The sequence below is a fragment of the Microtus ochrogaster genome, chromosome 6 (genome assembly GCF_000317375.1).
Source record: "Microtus ochrogaster isolate Prairie Vole_2 chromosome 6, MicOch1.0, whole genome shotgun sequence".
NCBI classification, from domain to species: domain Eukaryota; kingdom Metazoa; phylum Chordata; class Mammalia; order Rodentia; family Cricetidae; genus Microtus; species Microtus ochrogaster.
The window spans coordinates 60,300,595-60,321,288 of record NC_022013.1 but is presented as its reverse complement, the minus strand read 5'-3'; the positions used below and the strand labels follow the sequence as shown (position 1 = coordinate 60,321,288).

Genomic DNA, 20,694 nt, shown 5'->3' with positions numbered 1-20,694 from the left:
GGGAACCCCTCTAGAGTCAAGTCTCTTGCCAACCCTAAAATGGCTCCCTTAATTAAGATATCTTCTTCCCTGCTCCCATTCTGGCAAAAGGAGGTACCTGTATCTATGTCACAGTCCTACTGTCAAGTCCAGGCTGTAGTTTCTTTTTATTTTATAAAATATGTTCTTGTTTGGGTTTTCTGGTGTGGTAAAAAGGAGTTTATTTAGTTGGCTCACAGTTTATAGTTCATCATCAAGGGAAGCAAAGGGAAACTTGAGGCAGGAACCTAGAGGCAGGAGCTAAAGTAGCTAAAAGACCATGGAGCAATCCTTCTTACTGTCTTGTTCTACTACCTTCCTTACATGACTCAGGACCATCTACCCAGAAATGACACTGCCCACAGTGTCCTTGCTATGTCCTTGTATATCAATTAGCAATTAAGAAAATGGCCCACCAGCCAGTCCAGTGGGGTATGTTCCCTCTTCCCACGTGCATTACGTTGACAGCTGAAGCTAACTATGCCTCATATACCTATGGGGAAACAGTTTTCTGTGTGATCTCCTTAATTACCCACAGACTAGCTTTGAGGTTTCCTATCTTTAGTATAAAAACCTGCTTGGCTACCAATATGATCAGTTTTCAATTTTCTGGGTTTCCAAACTCAGCACCTCAGGTAGGCCTTCATTTCTGTGGGCAGTGTATCTTGTCTGCTTCTGTGAGTTTTTACAGAGGGTTTTTGTAGCTGACAGTTGCACAGTAGGTATGAGTACATATTTTTATGACACTTGACTTCTCAGGATTATTTCTTGTGCAGTATGGGGTAATCACACCAGTGATTTAGTACAGATCTCTGGAAACAAAAGCAGAGTAAATACTATGTCTGTGGTATTAGGGGAAAACAAAGACCAATATTCTTTTGTTTTCTCCCAAATCCTTTAACCTCTGAGGCTCACTGTAAATGATGTACTTGCTTACAATATGTCACCTCATGTTGTCTCTTGATTTTTCATTTTGCTGCACAACAATCTGCAATATGCATACCTCTGAATCTAAAACTATAATGATTTCCTGCCCTCCTGCTTTGCTGGGACCTGTGATTATGGTTTGTTTGTTTTTAATACCATAACACTGCCAAAATGTCAACAACATGACTCCTACAGGGATCTTATTTGAAGGATTCTACCTGTTCCTTACCTCTCTTCCCTTTCTGTCCCTTCACAGGGATGACTGGCAGCGACGCTGCACAGAGATCGTTGCCATTGATGCTCTTCACTTCCGACGCTACCTCGATCAGTTTGTGCCTGAGAAAATGAAACGTGAGCTTAACAAGGCCAGTAACCTTATTTCTGAGTTCATCTGGCAGCTGTCATCTATTTACTGCCATTTTATTAATGCTGAAATTAATGCTTTCTGGTAATTCTTACAGTGTCAGTGCATCTGCTCTTAGCTCCTCTGATTTAATAGTTCTGTCAGCTTGTACAAGATGTACTTTCCATTTTGTAATTGTTTGATTACTGGCCAGTGTTGCCAGATAGACTGTTGCTTAGTGTTAAACCCCACACATGCATTTATCTCCTCAGGTACTTTTAATGGCTTCAGAACATTATCATTGTAAAATATATAGAAAGGAATAAGCTGTTATTATGTTTTGGTATTTTTGTTTTGTTTTGCATCGGTCACATGACTTTTTCTCTATAAGGTGCACAGATATCAGGATTAAAGCATATTTTAAAACCTCACAAATTGTGTTCCTATCTTGAACAGTAAACATGTTATTTATTGGTTTAGTAATCTGATATATTTATGATGAAAACTGTGATAGTCTATAATGTATAGTTCTGCCTAATCATTTTTTTTCTGTTATCTCAGAAATAAAAAGTGAGCTATACCTCGTTTGTTCAAATCTTCACTACTGTGTGCTATAATGAATATATTCCCTCATGAAATAGAGTGCTGATTCTATTCTGTGCATTTGGAGCCTAAGAAAAACAGCTAAGATGTTCTTTAGTTCCTCAAATTACTCTCATAGCTAAGGAAATTAACTCTGGTCTGCAGACCCTTCTTTATTCCTGCCAGTGTAGGATTTTGGTTAGTGTGTTATTTATTATGGTAACAGGTTTTGTGGTTTAGCCTGGCTACCTTACAAGGAAACTCAACAGTGAAGTCAGCCTGGGTAGAGACAAGCCACTGCGGTTTTCCAGCCCTTAAAGCTTAGTAAGCATTTAAAATAGAATTTGATATTATTTCCTGGGCCATTTGAACAGCTAATTTATTGGTACAACTGTTTTCTAATGTACAACTTATTAGGTTGTTTGAATATTTAATGGGTGATTTGGGAGAGTCTTTTGTGTTACTTTCATTGGTTAATAAAGAAACTGCCGCAGGGCGGTGGTGGCGCACGCCTTTAATCCCAGCACTCGGGAGGCAGAGGCAGGCGGATCTCTGTGAGTTCGAGACCAGCCTGGTCTACAAGAGCTTGTTCCAGGACAGCCTCCAAAACCACAGAGAAACCCTGTCTCGAAAAACCAAAAAAAAAAAAAAAAAAAAAGAAACTGCCTTGGCCTTTAATAGGGCAGAAAATTAGGTCGGTGGAGTAAACAGAACAAAATGCTGGGAGAAAAGCTGGGTCAGGCAGTCCCCATGACTCTCCTCTCCAAGACAAATGCAGGTTAAGAATATTCCTGGTAAGACACCACCTCGTGGTGCTACACAGATTACTAAATATGGGTTAAAGCAAGATGAGAGAGTTAGCCAGTAAGAGGCTAGAGCTAAGGGGCCAAGTAGTGTTTAAAAGAATACAGTTTCTGAGTAATTACTTTGGGTAAAGCTAGCCGGGTGGTGGGACACAGCCCGCTGCTCCATCTACAAATGGGTTTTTGGGTTTGGGGGTTTTGTTGTTGTTGTTGTTGTTGATTGTTTGTTTGGTTTTTGGTTTTTTGAGACAGGGTTTGGAGCCTGTCTTGTCCTGTCCTGGAACTAGCTCTTGTAGACCAGGCTGGCCTCGAACTCTTAGAAATCCACCTGCCTCTGCCTCCCAAGTGCTGGTATTAAAAGTGTGCGCCATCACCACCCAGCTGTTTAGTGTTCTTAAATAAATCTCATAAAGTGTTTCAATAATATGTTGCCAGCAGAGTTGAACCTGTCTAGCAGATGTCAATTTTGACATTTGTTTAAAATAGGTCTCCTGAGTACAGCTGTGAAGAAAGCCCATTCTTCTGTGTGCTAACAGTTCTCTGCTTTCCTGACACTGCCGGTCAGGCTGGCACTGAGGAGTCTATTTCATAGGTAGTTGTGTACATTTTAAATGCTCTGGGCTAGTATGGAGCTTAATGGTATAGTACTTGCCTAGCATGTGTGAGGCCCTGGATTACATCCTGATACTCCAAAACAAAGAACAAACAAACAACAACAACAAAGATAACTTGTTTTTACTGTTCTAAATTTTGACCTTGAAGCAATTGCCTTCCAGTCTAAGATGTTTTATGATAGAGGCTTAATATCATTCTGAAGCTTAATATCAGTTACAGTTGTTTGGTCAATGGCTTGGGCTTCTTACTGGCTAGCTCTCTTTTAAATTAACCCATTTCTATTAATCTGTGTATCACCACGTGGTTGTGGCTTACTGGTGATGCTCTGGTATCTCACTTTCCCGGTAGCTACATGGTGTCTCCTTTACTCCACCTTCCTTCTCTCCCTATCTTTGTTTGGATTTCCTGCTTAGCTATATTCTGCCTGGCCATTGGCTGAAACAGCTTTATTCATCAACCAATAAGAGAAATACATAGTCACAGCATACAGAAGGACATCCTACATCAGAGAACTGCTTCTATAGAATATACAGTGCTTATAAGATACACTCTATATACAAAGAATGAATCTTGAAATAACCTTGTAACAGGGGAGTTATGTTTCATTCAGGTCAGTTGTGACTGGCACACTGCCTGCCTTATGGAAGTATTTCAGAAAGAATTTTTCAGATGACTGTAATAATTAAGCATAAATTAAATATCTTAGAAATTATATATTTTCTCAGAACATTACAAATTGACCACTTTCTAGATATTTTTAAATACTAAGTTAATCCTAGTTATCCAGTACCAGGTAGAGCAGAGAAGACAGCTGATAAACAGATGTGCTGTCTTTGTTAAATACAGTGACCCAGTTTATATTTGTTTTCCATCTGCAAATATTTATGTCAATATGCAGTTAAGTCTCACTTTTGACTTACAAAAAGATTCTTTTCAGTCAACTGCAATTGTTTTTCTATTAATATAACCAAGAGCAGTAAAGGTAATGAAGCGATTCTTTACTGTGTACTAGGCATTCCACTTAGCACTTTCCATGAGTCGGAGTTCTTTCCTCCTCTTGAGATGTATTGCTGTGCCACACAGGAGTTCTTGAATTCCCAGGCTCAAGTGGCCTTCCGTCTTACTAGACATACAAGACCGCAATCCCAACCACTGCAAAAGACAAGTGATGCTGTTCTCACCTCTAGTTAGAGATAGACGGAGCCCTGGACATGAGTAACTTGCTCCATGCCCAGAGCTGGCCAGTGACTGAGCCAGGGTTTAAATCTTTGTTCTTCTGACTTCTGCTTACTTTTGTTTTTTCTCTTTTCTCTCTTCCCCTCCCCTCCTTTGCCTCTCCTACTTCCTTTCTTTTCCTTTGTCTCGTGGTGCTAAGGAGATCACAGGGCCTTGCATGTGCTGGGCAAGTATCCTACCACTGACCTAAATCTCAAGCCTTCAGATCCGCCTGCCTCTGCCTCTCGAGTGCTAGGAGTAAAGGCGTGCTCTACCACCATCCGGCTGTACTTCCTTTTTATTATTGATGCTTGTGTCAAAATTCATAAAATGTAGATCTTTCCCACAAAAAAAAAATAGTTAGCAGGTCTGATGCTCTAGACTGTCCACCTTATTCTAAGTCTTCATGACTTAGAATCTTCTCTGCCTTGCTGTCCTACAGTTATGTGCCATGATACCCCTTTCTGTTCTCAGAAACTTGGACTGCGTTGGTATACTCAGTGGGTCTTCCCAGTGTTCCTTTCCATCTGATTTACTTTTAAAGGAAATGTAAGATCATCTTCTAACATATTTATTAAATTACCACACAACAAGAAAAATACTGCAGATTTAATACAGCTGATCAACTTGTAAACTAATGTCGAGAAAGCACCTGGTTCAGGGCCTGTCATGTGGGAGCCAATTGATAAATATGTGTTCCTTTTTCTTCCCCCTTTTGAGACAGGGTTTTATTATAGTGCAGGCTGGCCTGAGTGTTGAGATTACAGGCTTGTGTCACCATACCTGAGTTAGATGTATGTTCTTTTATTACTTATTATAGTCACAAAATTTGTCATTTCAACAAAATTGTTTCTCTCACTGAAAAAGAGAAAAGCAACAAATAATTTCGTTAAATGTCATTGTCATCATATTTAAAAGAAATATTGTTATATTTTTATTCATTTATTTTATATGTGTGGTAGGACATGAATTGCCACAGTGTCCACAGTGTATTTGCGGAGGTTATAGGACAGCTTACAAGAGTCACTCCTCTCTTCCTGTTATATAGATTCTGGGGACTGACCTCACATTGTCAGGCGTGGTAGCAAGTACCTTTACCCATTGAGCCATCTCACCAGCCCAACATTTTAATCTGAAAAACTAATACAGGGACCAGAAAGTGACTCTGTGGGCACAGTGCTTGCAGCATGAAGCCTGAGTTTAGATCCCCAGTACCTACATAAGACCTTTATAAAAATTGACATGTGCCTGTAACCCTAGTGATGGGGAGACAGAGACTTGGATTCCTGGTGCTCAGCCATCTAGCTAAAACAGCAAGCTCTACAGTTAGTTAACACCTTGTCTCAAAAAATAGGATGTACCAATAGAGGAATTCACCTAGCAACACCTCAGGCGGCCACACACACACTCTCACACATACACACTCATTAAAAAAAAAAAAGAAAGAAAAGAAAAGAAACTATGGGCTTTCTAAAATTAAATTCTGTTCCTCATTGATAATACTTATATTTTAAACAGACTTATGAATTTTGACACAAGCATCAACAATCACATGAAAGGGAAGTACAGCCGGGTGGTGGTGGAGCACGCCTTTAATACCAGCACAGAGGCAGGCAGATCTCTGTGAGTTTGAGACCAGCCAGGCTCCAAAGCTACAGAGAAACCCTGTCTCGAAAAACCAAAAAGGGGGGGTTAAAGTTGGAGGAAATAATGTATTATATTTCGTTATGTTTTGTGAACTTATGTTTAGAACAAACATATTAGATCACAGTAGTAATAATTTGCATAAATCTTTTGCGTCCGTTATGGAAGATAGGGTGGGAGAGTAGTGCACCTTCTAATCAAGCATCAAAGTCTGCAACCAGAATGCAGTGTGTCCGTCCTACCTCTAGCATCCCGTTTGCCACTAGGTATTGTTGAGCAGATGATCCCTGAAATAGAAACCTCTAGAATAGGGCACCCTGCGCAGGCTCCACCTGTCCTGTTAGACCTACATCAGGACCCGCAAGAAGAGCTGCTCTGTGAAAAACAGGAATCAATCTCACTGTGTCCAGATGATACTGGGAAGGTATTTTTAATTCTAGAAGAGATCAGCTGGTTGACATTTTAGACACTGATGATGGAAAGATTTGTGACTCCAGCTTGTAAAAATGTCAGATATCTCTGCAAGGGAAGAATGAGATGCCAATGAGATGTTGTATGTGTCCTCATAGACTTGTTTAGATGAGGTTACACTATGAATACATTTCCTGGAGCCTTCTGGGATAGAAGTTGATTGCCACTGCTTCCTGTTTTATTGATTCTTGTTGGGATCCATATTCGGAGTGGGATTATTACTAAATCAAAGCTTTCTAACAAAAACAATCAGTACTTTCTGCTGATATTTCTAAGAAGTTTAGTATCTGATCATTGATAATCTCAAAGTCTATGTCACATTCTTTTTTTAGAGTCTTAGTTTGAAATGTATCATATCTAGAGAGCTTTCCTTTAGCTTTCTTAGTACATAGAACTAAGATATCTGATCCATTTTTTTATTATTTTACAAATAAGAAAACTGAACTCAACTGACTTCTTTCATTTTATATTCATTTAAAAATACGAGAAACTGGACTGGTAAGAAGTCTTGACAGACACTGGCCACCAGTTCCAGTGGCCTGAGTTAGAGCCCTAGAGTCCACATGGTAGAATGAGGGAAGTGATTTTCCCCTGTTGTCCCCGAACTCCACAGGCATGTGCTCACTGATGCTCACTGGCATGTACACATAGACAAAATAAATGAGAAATAGGATAAATTGTCTGCTACCATATAGTTATTTCAAAGATGAAAAAGCCATCCATAATTCTCCCTTTCTAACAGTTTTTTTGTAGTAGGTCTTTCCACATAAAATGTAGTCATATAAATGTACTGAAAAATTACCTATAATCTCCTATTTTATCATCTATTTCATCTGACTGTATTAGAATCTCTCATGTTTTCTTACCATCATGAAAAATGTTTATAATTGTTCAGGTTGATAAGCTCTGGCTTAACAACTTTCCTAGTTCTAAATAGTTTACTGACTTCCCAGTTTGCTCTGTGATGTAACATACCAATCAGTGTCTTTATACACCCGGATACTCAGAGCTTTACAGAGTGTATTATGACTGAATGATTTTAAGGCTCTTTAGTAATATAACTTTATTCTCTTTTCCAAAAAATTAAGTCTTTTTAAGAAACCACAGAATACCAAAAACCTCTATATCAACTGTTCATTAGTTTAGATTAAACTAGTATGATAGGTTAACTTCATATAAATAAGAAATTCTCCAGGAACAATAATTATTAATCTAGAGGAAAGTATATGTTTAGATGATAGTGAAACATAAAATGTGTCTGTTAGACAGAAGTTTCTATTCTGCCCTGTCCTGTAGCCATTTAGTCCCAAAGAAAACACAGGAGGCTTATAATAATTTTAACTATTTGACCTTTTAGCTTAGGCTTATTACTAACTAGCTCTTACAACTTAAATTAACCCGTAATTCTTATCTATGTTTAGCTACGTGGCTTGATATCTTTTCTCAGTGCAGCATTCTTATTTTGCTTCCTCTGCATCTGGCTGGTGACTGACTCTCTGCCTGTCTTCTTCCCAGAGTTTTCTTAGTCTGCTCACCCCATCTATATTCTCTACCTGGCTACTGGCCAATCAACGTTTTATTAAACTAATAAAGTGATAAATCTTTACAGTGTACAAGAGCATTGTTTCTCAACATGTATCTACTTTGTCAGAGTGCTTATGTGTCTGTGTGCATGTTATTGCCGGACACTCCATGAGCAGCTCCATTTGTCAACTCCCTGCTCTCTCTCTTCTTCCTCCCTCATCTCTGTCTTCACTCTTCCCTGATCAGTCTCTAGTTTTTAATTCTAGGTGCCAGTATTTTTCTTTTACTTCTTTTTTGTTTTCAACACTCCCCTTTGGGGCCTTCAGGAATCCAAGGTTACCTTTCTCTTTTCCTCTTTCTTCCTTTCTTCATCTGATCTCATTCTAGCATATAGGTGTTCATTGATTTCTTCTTAGTCTCCTTCAGTATGAATGCTTTCCTCTTTTTGAGTAATTTATTAGGATGAATAACTTTCTGTGTTGAAGCATATCAATCAGGAGACCAAAGGTCACTGCAAGGCTGGAGTTGAAGTTGGTTTTCTTTTCTCTGCCAGTTTCCTCAAACACTGCAGCTTTGGTTGGGGGTAGAAAGTATTCACCAATATGGTGCTGTGGAGAACTCCTAACAATTTTCTGGAGTGAGGACTTGACAAATTCTGAGATTGTGTCCCTTTTTTTAATCTCTTTTTCTCACCAGTGTTAAGTTCTGTTTCTGCTGTGAAGGGTGAAAGAATTTCAACACTTCCGGGATTTGCTAACCTCCTAAAGAAGAGACATCCCTGGACAAACTATCTAAAGGGGTTCAGACAGCTTACTTCAGTTTGCATTCCATCCCTGTTGGATTCTGCACCCATAGACTCAATAAAATATATATTGAAAACATTTTACTTCATCCATTCTGAACATCTATAGATTTTTTTATGTTATTACTTGTTAATTCATACATTTGTCGCAGCTGTTTGCAAAGCTAGACATGATTTAAACTCTAAAGAATGCTGGAGGATTGTGTAGGCCATATAATAGTGCGTAGTCTGGAACACAAGTGGACTTTGGTATCCTTGGTGGTAATCCTGTTACACTCCCCTAAAGGTTGCTGGGAGACTACTGTACTACTGGATTTACAAATGCTTGACTTCGCAAAGTGAAAGCATTTACATTTGATCATTCTAACCAGTCCTTTGTATATACCAGTATGTAATTCTAAATCATCTAGTTTCTAGCTAATTATTTTTCACAAGCTTTATCTGATAGTATTTGATAAATATCATTAAATGCCTTTTAATTTCAGTTTCAGAGGTTTTTGTTGTGGCCATTTTTTTTTAAGAGTACTTTTCAAGAAAATACAATATTTTATGTTAGCTGTTACTTCTAATAATTTAAGTGTTTTAAACTCTCCATTGTTAAGCCTGGACATCACTAAACTAAGCTATTTTTGTTCATTGAAATGACTTAACCCCCAGTTATTTAGAGACAGTTTTAGAGTTTCTAAGGCAGTGGCTGTCAACCTGTGGATTGCAGCCTCTGGTGTTGAAAGACCCTTTCTCAGGAATCACCTAAGACCATCAGAAAGCACAGACATTTGCATTATGATTCATAACAGTAGCAAAATTAGTTAAGAATAGCTACAAAAATAATTTTATGGTTGGGGGTCACCACAACATGGGGAACTGTATTAAAGGGTCGTAGCATTAGGAAGGTTGAGAACCACTGTTCTAAAGTCTGCCAGTCTAGACACGCTAGGTTCAAACCTCCATCTCTAGTATTCTAAAGAGACAGCTTCGGCTAGAAGGTGGTGGTGCCCACCTTTAATCCTAGCACTCAGGAGCCAGAGACAGGGAGGATCTCTGTGAGTTCAAGGCCAGCCTGGTCTACAGAGCGATTGCCAGGACAGGCTCCAAAGCTACAGAGAAACCCTGTCTTGAAAACAAAACTAAAGAGAAAGAAAGAGAGAGAGAGAGATTGTAGTGAAAAAAAAAATGTGTTAAATGTAGCCATGTTGGGAAGAGAAATAAATAAGGGTTTTGATATGAGGTTTAGCTTTAAATAGAACAGGGGGGTTCCACTCATCTTTGATCCATTATTGTCATTGCTCATCTGTCCTTCAGAGTTGTCCAATAAGTTGTTAGAAGTGTGCAAAATCTGGGAGGCAAGTTCCTCCTCTAGCTGTAACTGGGCTTTAGCCCTTTCCTTCCTTCAGCATGAGATTCCTGGAGAAGTTGGAGGACTTTAGGGTCCACTGTTTGAATATTCTAATGGCCAAAGGGAGAAACACAAGTCTGTCTTTAGTGTTATCTCTCCTGCAGGATGATTATAGCGGGGAAGAGACTGAAACCACTCAGTAATAGAAGACAAAAACAAAAACTTGAGAGGCCAAGAACTCATCTTTGTTAGGACAAAATGACAGGAAACAGTGGCAGTTCTGTTTATTCTGACAGGGTTGTTCTCCCTTGCATTCATGTAGTGAATGTCAGATTCTTCATCTTTGAAGAACCTGCCGAAAACAAATGGTGCTCTCTCATAATGTTGACCTGGAAGGGATTTCAGAGACTCAGTCCATCTGGTTATGTATGTAATCTGTGCGTTCTTCTATGGGCTCTGTACCTTGGTATTGAATAACGAACGCTTTAACAACAACATATAGTTAATAACCGTCAGGATTTATAGCCTCGAAGGAGCAGAAGGAATAGTCTTGTTAATCCGTCCAGACGTGTGTAAGATACATTTTTTACCTTCATGGAGACTTAAGAGAGTGATTTACTGTATTTCTTCATACAGGCTTCACAGAAGCGACTCTCTTTATCCTTGCTTTTTCTCTTGGGACATTTGTCACAGAGCATTTTTTCAGTTGAAATGTTTTTGTCTTTGGTTGATACCTGAGACAACCTAGAGATTTGTTTTGTTAAGTCTCTACCTCATCTGAGGTAGGAAGACCGACATGACTGATAGCAAAGAAATAAAAGCAGAAACTTAGAGGCCTTAAACTAGGGTCTTCTTGTGTCCAAAATGAGCTTTTCACTTAGTTACTACTTTTCCAACACCCTTAGGATACATGGTGCTTTGTGGGTTGTGGGGGGAGGAGGTTACTGGAAAATTTTTAAGTAGTCTAGCTTAGAACAGCTGTGAAACTGGAGTCTGGGACTGAGGAAGATTTAAAGGCCATTTTGTTCTCTTCTCGGAATAGAAGAATCCCTTTTAAAGCTGTGCTCTTAGTCTAACCCCAGTCTTACTTAGCTGGATGTAGAAAGGCGGAACCTGTAAAACTGACTCTGATCCTCCAAGCCCAGGGAAGCACTTAATTAACTCTGACTCCATGGAAGTCGAAAGCACTGATAGAAGTCTACAAAAGTGTGGAATAAGGGCTTGTTGGGAGTTTTCGTTCCTGGTGCTTTGTCAGGGGTTCTTGAAATCTGTCTAGTAGTCCCGTTTCTACTCACTTCAGTTTGATAGAGCAGCTAAGACTTTTATTAGTGTGAGGGATTTGTTTTGCTCAACATCAAAACAATTACATTTAAAAAAAATACTAGAATTTTCCACTTTACTGTCTTCCCCATCTTACTCCTTTTCTATTTTTCCCTTTTATTTTGGTCCTAAGAAAAGTGGGAATGAGAATAAAAACTTGACAGTGGATGCTGATCGCAGCCCTTCTTACGGTGGGTGCTGCTGGTGTCTGGTTGCTCATGGGCTGTGGTATCTCTTTGTCCTGCAGGCTTACTGTGGATTTCTCCGTCCTGGAGTTCCTCCTGAGAACCTTTCTGCAGTGGCCACAGGAAACTGGGGCTGTGGTGCCTTTGGGGGTGATGCTCGATTAAAAGGTAAGTCAGTCACTGTAGACAAAGGCAGCAGCTTGCTGACTAGAGAGGGCTGGAGAGAGGAGCTCATCTGTCTCGGAAGCCCAGTCTAGTGTTGTGTCGCTGGAGACTATAAAAGTCTAAGGATGAAAAAGAGTGTTTGACATCATCCTCTTTTTCTTGCTGTATTAGAAGGAATTCTTAGCTCTGGTTACTATTTCCGTGCAGAGGTTGCTTATCTCTTTGGTCAACCAGATCCCATAGTGTTTAGCTGCATTGTAGAAAGGTCATGGGAAAGAAGACTGTGACACCAACTCTGAAGTTTCAAACCAAATGCCCGCCCACTGCAGTGCTTTGTTCACTGGGGGGATGTGTATGGGCATTGCTGTTCACTGAACTTCGTCACTCACTAGCCAGATGGACCATCTGCCATGCTGTGGGTACTGAGAATACAAGGTAAATAAGACGTGGTCCTTCTTCTTGACAGTTACAGCCCAGTATACAACAGGAAGGCAAGGGGAAATGTGGATGTGGTGGCTGATACTCTGATATATTCAGCACAGTGGGAATACAGCCTAGGGGAGCTGCTGCATGAGTAGCACAGACCAGGAGGCATTTGGATACCCACGAAGGATGAGACATTGCAGAACACTGTTGGCAAAGCTACTGGCCCTTTACAGTGATAGCATCTACATCTACTAGATTTGAAAGCCTCAAATGTAGAAAGTAGCTGTGTCATTAGCTAAGGGTGCACACTACTCCATTTCATCCCAGCTCGATGTTCCACATTACAGTTCTGACACTTACCTTCCTGGAATGAGTACGGGTTAGGGCATCATCTTCTACATGCTGCCTTTATTCAGACTATAGCCATAGGCTGGGGGTGGGGGTCCCAGGCTACCTGTACTTTGCCTCCTGATCCCTTCAAGTTTGAAAATTCACTGGAATAACACACAGAATTGTTAAGTGCCATACTTTGAGCAGAAAAGATACACTTAGGATAAAGCCTGGGAGACAGTTGGGAACTTTGACAAGTTAAATTAATGTGTTCAGCCGTAAAATTCTGTTCACTTTTGGTGCTTAGAGTGGGTTTTCATCACATAGGTGTGCTGATTAAATCATTGCCCATATGGCTGGACTCGGTCTCTCCAGGGGGTTGGTGTCTTAGTTAAGATTTCTATTGCTGTCATAAAACACTGACCAAAAGCAACTTGGGGAGGAAGGGTTTGTTTCAGCTTACACTTCTCAATCCATTGTTGAAGGAACTCAGGGTGGAAACTCAAGGCAAGAACTTTGAGGCAGAGGCCACAGAGGGGTGTTGCTTCCTGGCTTGTTTCCCATGGTTTGCTCAGCCTGATTTCCTATAGCATCCAGCTGCTCAGGAGTGGTCCTGCTCACAATGAGCTAGACCCTCACATATCAATCTTTTTTTTCTTTTTTTTAATGCCCAACAGGCTTGCCCATAGGCCAGTTCGGTGAAGGCATTTTCTCAATTAAGGTTCCCTCTTTTCTTGACTCTAGCTTGCCTCAAATTGACAAAGAACTAATCAAGACAGTTGAGGTTATCTGAAGCACCTCATTAGTACCACAAAGTACCTAAAGCAGTTCTTAGTGTCTTCTGTGCTTCCTCCAGGAACATAATACTAAGAGCCAGCTGGGAATCGCCAGGAAATAGTAGGAACAGTCATGGCAAACATAAGGAGTAGCTGGCCTTGATAGCCAAACTAGGCACAGATAAATCCAGCTTATTAGGAAGGAAATAGGTGTGTCTGTCGCAGCAGAATCATCCCCACAATGAAAAGCTTATTTTCATAAAAGTGACAGTCACTGTTCTGAAACCCAGAAGAGTACTATCAAGTATATAAACATCACCAAACTCACTAGCAATATTTTGGTGGCCATCCATTTGAAAAGCTTTATGAGGGCGGTGGTGGCACACACCATTAATCCCAGCACTTGGGAGGCAGAGACAGGCAGATCTGTGAGTTCCAGGCCAGACTGGTCTACAGGAAAAATTTTGAAAATATGAAAAAATTTGGTGTATCCATCTGACATGAGTGCATTCACACCATAATTTCATTCCATAGCCCCATTTTTAAAACCTGCACTCTGATAGTTTTTAATACCAAAAAATATAGGCTATTGTCAGTTATTATTCTGTTCTGTGTACATATACATCACAGATCAGAGATTCTCTACTCAGTACGATTGGTTTGTGCACAATTTTACTTTAAGTTGCACATAATTACCTTCTCAGGGTAAATTTCTTCAAGTAAGATTCTCCTAGAACATGTGTCCGTTATATTTTGACACTTGATGTAGCTTGTCCCTGAAGATCTATAGGATGAACCTCAGGAAGGTGAGATGTATCAGTCTCCAGCTACTCTGCTATTCAGCAGTTTTCCTGTTTATTGTACATTTTTGGTTTTGTGAATTGTTTTTTCATGCCTCCTCATATATTCTTGAGATAGTTGTTCTTCCTCTAGTCAGTAACAATTCTGATACTTTAAAAAAGGCATACACCTTTAATCCCAGCACTTGGAAGGCAGAAGCAGGCGATTCTCTTGAGTTCAAAGCCAGTCTGGTCTACAGAGTGAGTTCTGGGACAGCCAGCAAAAAAAACCTGTCTCAAAAAACAAAAAATAAATTTAAAATGTTAAGTGTTCATTGCCTATGTTACAGGCATTTTTCTCAGGTTTTTCCCCCATATTTTTGGTTAAATGCCACATTGAGTTAATTTTAGGTGTCCACGTTTTTGTGGTATCTTTTGAATACCCTTTCTTGTTCTCTCATTTCAAGTTCAAACACAAATTACCTGGCATATTTTTCTGATATTTGAAAATTGACAAAAGAAGGAATTCGTGAAATTTATTTTATGAAATTCTTTATCCTCCTGAATTTGTTTGAGGAAACCAGTTTTTCACTCTGGACTTATTGATCTTGTGACTGATACTTCTTTTTTCTGTTTTTCTCTTAAATAAAATGAATGACCAGATTCATGTCATCAATCCAGAAACCTGGTTTGCCATAAACCGTAGTCATTTGTGCTGGACAGTAGAAAGCTTTATAAACGTGTTCATCTATTTCCTTTTCTTTGTGGCTTAAAAATCCTTTTTCTCACTGGAGCCTTGCTTGTCCCTCGGGGTAGTGTTCAGAGGTTTCTCTTGTGATTCATTTTCTCAGTTACTGAGATTCAGTCTTGGGAATTATTCTCTCTCCCATGCACTTGCTTGAATATCATTAGAATATTTGACATTAGGCCCTGCAGTCGGATATTGGTCACCTACACCATGATTTTGTTCAGTGTTGTTTGCTTACCGTGCTGTGAATCAAACCCAGGGCCTTTTGCATGTTAGGCAAGTACTATATCACTATTTACACTTTGATTTTTATGAAATAAAATATTAGACATTAAACCATTACAGAAATACATCTGCTGAAATGGAAAGTTGTTTTTGGAATATTCATACGTAGATGGAAAGTGAACAAACATACTATGTAAATCATTTTTAAAATTAAATTATGTATGCATATAAAAAAGTACACATATAATCTGTGGTTCTTTATGTTTATCTCTATATGTGCAATAACAAATAACCACAGTTTCGTCTAAGCGGTAACAGAAACATAACATATTTGCTTTTTGGTATGGGGGTGGTTTTTTTTTGGTTGTTATATGTGTTATATTGTTTTTGTAAAAACAAAAACCAGACATTTTATGGAGAATACAGGTGTATACAAATCCTTAAGCCTTTATATCTTTAATCAAAACTAGAAGCAAGTATTTTTGAGGTATATGTTGCCTAATAATACACAAGTTTCACAGTTTACTGTGAAAGTTTTCATTTACTGTCAAGCTTCTTAATATTAGCTTCTCTAATTGTACATTAGTATAATCTTTTATTTGTTTAGTCAGTGGGTTTTGTTTGTTTGTTTTTTGAGACAAGGTTTTCCTGTGTACCGTAGCAGCATATCTTGAATTCACTGTGTAGCCCAGGCAGGTCTTGAACTAAGGATCTGGCCTCAGCTTCCAAGTGCTGATGTTACAGACATACTCCACCACACCTGATCTGTTGTGAAAAATATAAAGAGAAGACTTTCATTTCTTAACTCATCCACTGTCATTTATTACAACTGCTGCCCCAAGCAACCAGTGGCCTTAGGACTAGGAGAGCAGAGGGCTCTATGCTAATCCCCAGAAGCAGCAGATAACCTGCTGTACTGTGTCCCAGTAGTGAGGCTGTATGCCCTCCTGCCTCCTGAGGCCTGTTTTTTTTCTGGAAGACTCAGGAAAGAGCCTGTGAGTCTGAACTCCCCTGATGGTCCCTGGCTCACAGTGTTTCTTCAGGCATTCAGTAGAAAATAGGCTTCAAATCTCGAATCTGATCTTTTCCTAGGCTGAGGATATGTGATCTAATAGTACTCTCATTGTTGACTGAGGTTTATGTACCATCTGGTCTCGCAGCCATTCAGTCCCAAAGAAACACACAGAGGTCTGTATTAATCATAAACCTGTTGGCCTAATAGCTCAGGCTTCTTATTAATTAATTCTTACATCTTAAGTTAGCCCATTATTCTTGTCTGTGTTAGCCACGTGGCTTGGTACCTTTTTCAGCAAGGTATTCTCATCTTGCTTCCTCTGCAGCTGCGTGAACTCAAGACAGTCATGAAGGGACATACATGTCTCTAATCCCAGTACTCGAGCAGCTATGGCCTCTGAATCAGTAAGCCTAGGCTACATAGAAGACTTTGTCTTAAAACACAAACAACAACAAAAAGCTAACCTCCAGAAAAATTAATAATCGAGAATGGTAACGAGATAGTGCCAGTGAGTCATTTTCTGCCAGGCTATGGTTAACTTGACCTGAAAACCCTTTAATTGAGGGTTGTGGAAATTATGGTGTAAACATCAGAAAGATGAATCCTGAAACTAGATTGTAGAGCAGGTCACCTCGCTTTGTCGTCTCAAGTTCCTTCATACTTTGCTCCCTCTATGGGAATAGACCACACTTCTTTTTCTGTCTCAGTTTCCCCTGAATAAGAATACATGTAACATTCCTGCATTGTTCTTTTTGTGGCCCATTGTTTTATGTGATAGTGCAAGGCCAAGGATGAGTGGAGTGTTTGTTATCAGTTATAAGAGATGCTACTGGGTTTCTGGGTCTGGAAATGGCTTGCACACTGTTGCATAGTCTTAAGTTGAAGGTGATCTATCAGTCAGGTTTAAGAACCACTGCATTGTCTCTTTGTGTTTGCATAGCTACTCTTGTAACCCTCTTCATAAAACCGGGAAGCCACGGTTGGTAGACAGACTCACAAAGGAACACAGCAGGGATATGTTAGGACTGGTGAAGTTGTCTCCCTCCAAAGACATTATGATTATATTTTTATTGTGAGGTAAGGTGATATATTGAGTGTATTCTGTGTTGTAGGAGATGTACTAGGTGTATTAATGGGTCATCAGTCATGGCAATAAGTTAGTCATTTGTTGTATAAGCCCACAACAACCTATTAGGAGGACTTTTTGTTTTTATAGGTGACATACTAAGGCATAGAGAGTGGGTAGTAAGCTTGACATCACATAGCTATCAACTTACCAGTTCCGTATTCTAACCAGATTTAAGACCAGTGTGTACACTTTTTATTTCATCTGCATTGGATTTGGATCTAAATATGAGAGCTGACATTTGTGATGGTTAACCTAGATTAATCTGAGTCATCTTGATGGGATTTAGGGTCCCCATGGAAACCTCTAGGCATATCTATTTGGGGTTTCTAGTTGAGGTCAATTAAGGTGGAAAACCCACCCTAAATATGGGCAGTACTGTTCAGTGGGCCAGGGTGCTGGGCTGACTACAAAAGAGAGCAGCTGAGCATACAGAGTGACCAACCGCTCCCCTGCCTTCCCTCCTGTGATGGGCTGGCTGTACTGTCAACCTGGGAGCCACACGAGTCTTTCTGTCCTTCAGTTTCTTTTGTTAGGTGTCTTATGCCGGAGTGAGGAAACTGCTCCAGCACTGCAGGTAGACTGGCGGGCTTGAAGAAAGACTGTTTAAAGCAGTAGACTATAGAGGTGGAACTTGGTGATGTCTGTAGGAAGATGGCCAGTAGTAGCCAGGGACAGGAAGGCTCAGGAGGTAAGAAGTGGTCTACAAGAGTGCTTTTTGGTGTAAACACCATATGTGTCTTGGGGTTTAACAAGCAGAGCTGGATGGAGACTGTCAGAGTAGCCAAGGGTGTGAGCTCAGAAGACTGAGTTCAGTAGGAAGGTGTGGGCAGTACTTCCACACTGTCCTATTTGAACCTTCTTGCCAGAATACACTCAGAATGCAAATAAGCAGGTTAAGGAAACCTTGTGTCTGACCTATGGTGAAGTCTGTTTGACATGCAGAATGATTTTGTGTTGCAGCTTGGAAAAAGCAGCATGGGTAAGGCATGGGGTTTTGAGTCAGAGTACAAGGTACAAATCTCAGCTCTGCTGCATTCTTTCTAGGTGTCTTTGAACATTCTTAGCCTTTTTCAAAATGACAGTAATACTAATTATCTTGTTCTATTTCTGTAAAAATTAAATGAGCTTATCCTTAGTCGACTTCATTTTGCTATATGTTCCGTATGAGTAGGAGCATACTACTGATACTACATGTGATAGCCTCAGACACCACCTAAGGACGAGTTTTCATTATCTGACACCTTCCAGCGAGACAGGGTCTCTCTCTATAGCACTGGCTGTCTGGGGAACTTGCTCTGTTTGAACCTAAGGACCACCTGACTCTCCCTTCCTAGTGCTGGGATTAAAAGTGTGTACCTCCACACCTGGCCCTATCTTACCCATATTTGCTTGGTTTATTTGCTGTAACAGGATGCAGTAAATTACTTTTTAAGCTTATTCATATTTGTGTTTTTCTCTTGGTATAACATGGTTGCCAAAAAGAAAATTAAAACCAAGCTCCCTTGGTTAATTTAAGTGATTATTTTGGCACCTATGTATGCTTGAGCTAGAATTATAAGCTTTTATAACAGACTTGGCATCTGTCCCCATATCCCATTAAATTTATTCTCATCTAACTTCTAATGTAAGAGAATTCTCTTAAATCGTGATGTTTAATTCTAGAGGTTTGCAAAGACCTTGGACATGTCATAGACAGCAAGTGCAGTAGATAGTGCCATTTAAAATACTGGAGAGATGACTTAGTGGTTAAGAGCACTGACTGCTCTTCCAAAGGACCACGAGTTCAATTCCCAGCACTCACATAGCAGATTACAACTATCTGTAACTCCAGTTCCAGAGGCTCCAACTCTCTCACGCAGGCAACACTAAATGCCCATTAAATAAACAATGAAAAGATTTAAAATACTTTGTCAATGACTTAATGATGTATTTGAGATTAATTTATCTTCCTGGAAATTTCATTTGTGTAGTTACAGTCTTAACATCTGATACAGGCAGAAAAATTATAACAGTAATTAGAGAACCCTAACTGAGAGTTTCTAAGGATCATTAGTTCAACTCCTTTGTGTAACTGAGAAAACAAGGCCAAGAGAGCCAAGCCAAAGTGGCTGAGTACAGCTGCAGAGGTGGGGACTGACATGGAAGCCTGTCTGGTCCAGCATATGTCTGCTCAATAGGATGCCTAGAACAGAGGCAGGTGTGTGGTCAAGACCGACTGATGGGCCCTTTCCTAGCATGTTAAGCCAGCGTTTCATTCTCTCTAAAAAGGAAAACATGGTCTGTTTTGGTAGAGGAAGATGACAATTCATTAGTTTTCATTTTTTATATGTACTTTAAGGTTAATTAAGAACCTTTTAAAACTGGGCCTTCTGAAGCTTTAATGTTGTATAAGTTGGTTGAGCAATTTTAATTAAAACTTGAAATTAATTACTTTCAACATTATAAGATTAATGAAACCTAGTCATGGTATCTCCAGGTTGTAGATGCTCAGTAAATATGGTTTAAAAAGCAGGACAGGATTTGGATGGTGTTTTAGAACCTCACATGCCTTGGCAAAAATAATAGCAGTAGGCATAGTAGCACACTGTTCTAATCCCAGCACTCATGCAAGTCACTGAGGCAGAGGATTGTGAGTTCAAGGCCTGCCTGAACCTAGAAAGTAAGACCTTACTTTTTAAAAAGATAAAAATAGCACACTCATTTATAATTTTAAATAATTATGTGTGTGTGTGCATACACTACATGTAGAAGACAGATAACAACTTGTGGGAATCCAGGTTTTCCTTCTACCATCTGCGGGGATTGAATTCAGACTGTTAGGCTTGGCAGCAACTGCATCTACCTAGTGGACCATTTAAGCATGGTTAATGTTTCTCCTCTTCCTTAAATATAGCAGATTTGTAGCCTTGATTGAGGTAGTAGCTCTCAGTTGTTTTTTTGTTCTAATGCACCAGGGGCTACTCATTTCAGCATCTTCAGGAACACTGTCGCTGTGGTGGGACAGATGGGTGTGAGTGCTGGAGAGATGCGGGGTGGTGTGAGTGCTGGAGGGATGCGGGGTGGTGTGAGTGCTGGAGGGATGCGGGGTGGTGTGAGTGAGTGCTGGAGGGATGCGGGGTGGTGTGAGTGCTGGAGGGATGCGGGGTGGTGTGAGTGAGTGCTGGAGGGATGCGGGGTGGTGTGAGTTCTGGGGGAATGTGGGGTGGTGTGAGTGCTGGAGGGACGCGGGGTGGTGTGAGTGAGTGCTGGAGGGATGCGGGGTGGTGTGAGTGAGTGCTGGAGGGATGCGGGGTGGTGTGAGTGAGTGCTGGAGGGA

At 40.1% G+C, this 20,694-nt stretch overlaps 1 protein-coding gene across 1 annotated transcript in view; it reads left to right on the top strand.

The window, feature by feature from the left end:
• Parg (poly(ADP-ribose) glycohydrolase) overlaps window positions 1-20,694 on the top strand; it is a 103,488-nt gene that overhangs the window by 79,104 nt on the left and 3,690 nt on the right. Inside the window, exons 14-15 of the mRNA XM_026779985.1 lie at window positions 1,202-1,310; window positions 11,848-11,953. Coding sequence (XP_026635786.1) covers window positions 1,202-1,310; window positions 11,848-11,953 — 215 coding nt within the window. The remainder of the gene's footprint in view (window positions 1-1,201; window positions 1,311-11,847; window positions 11,954-20,694) is intronic.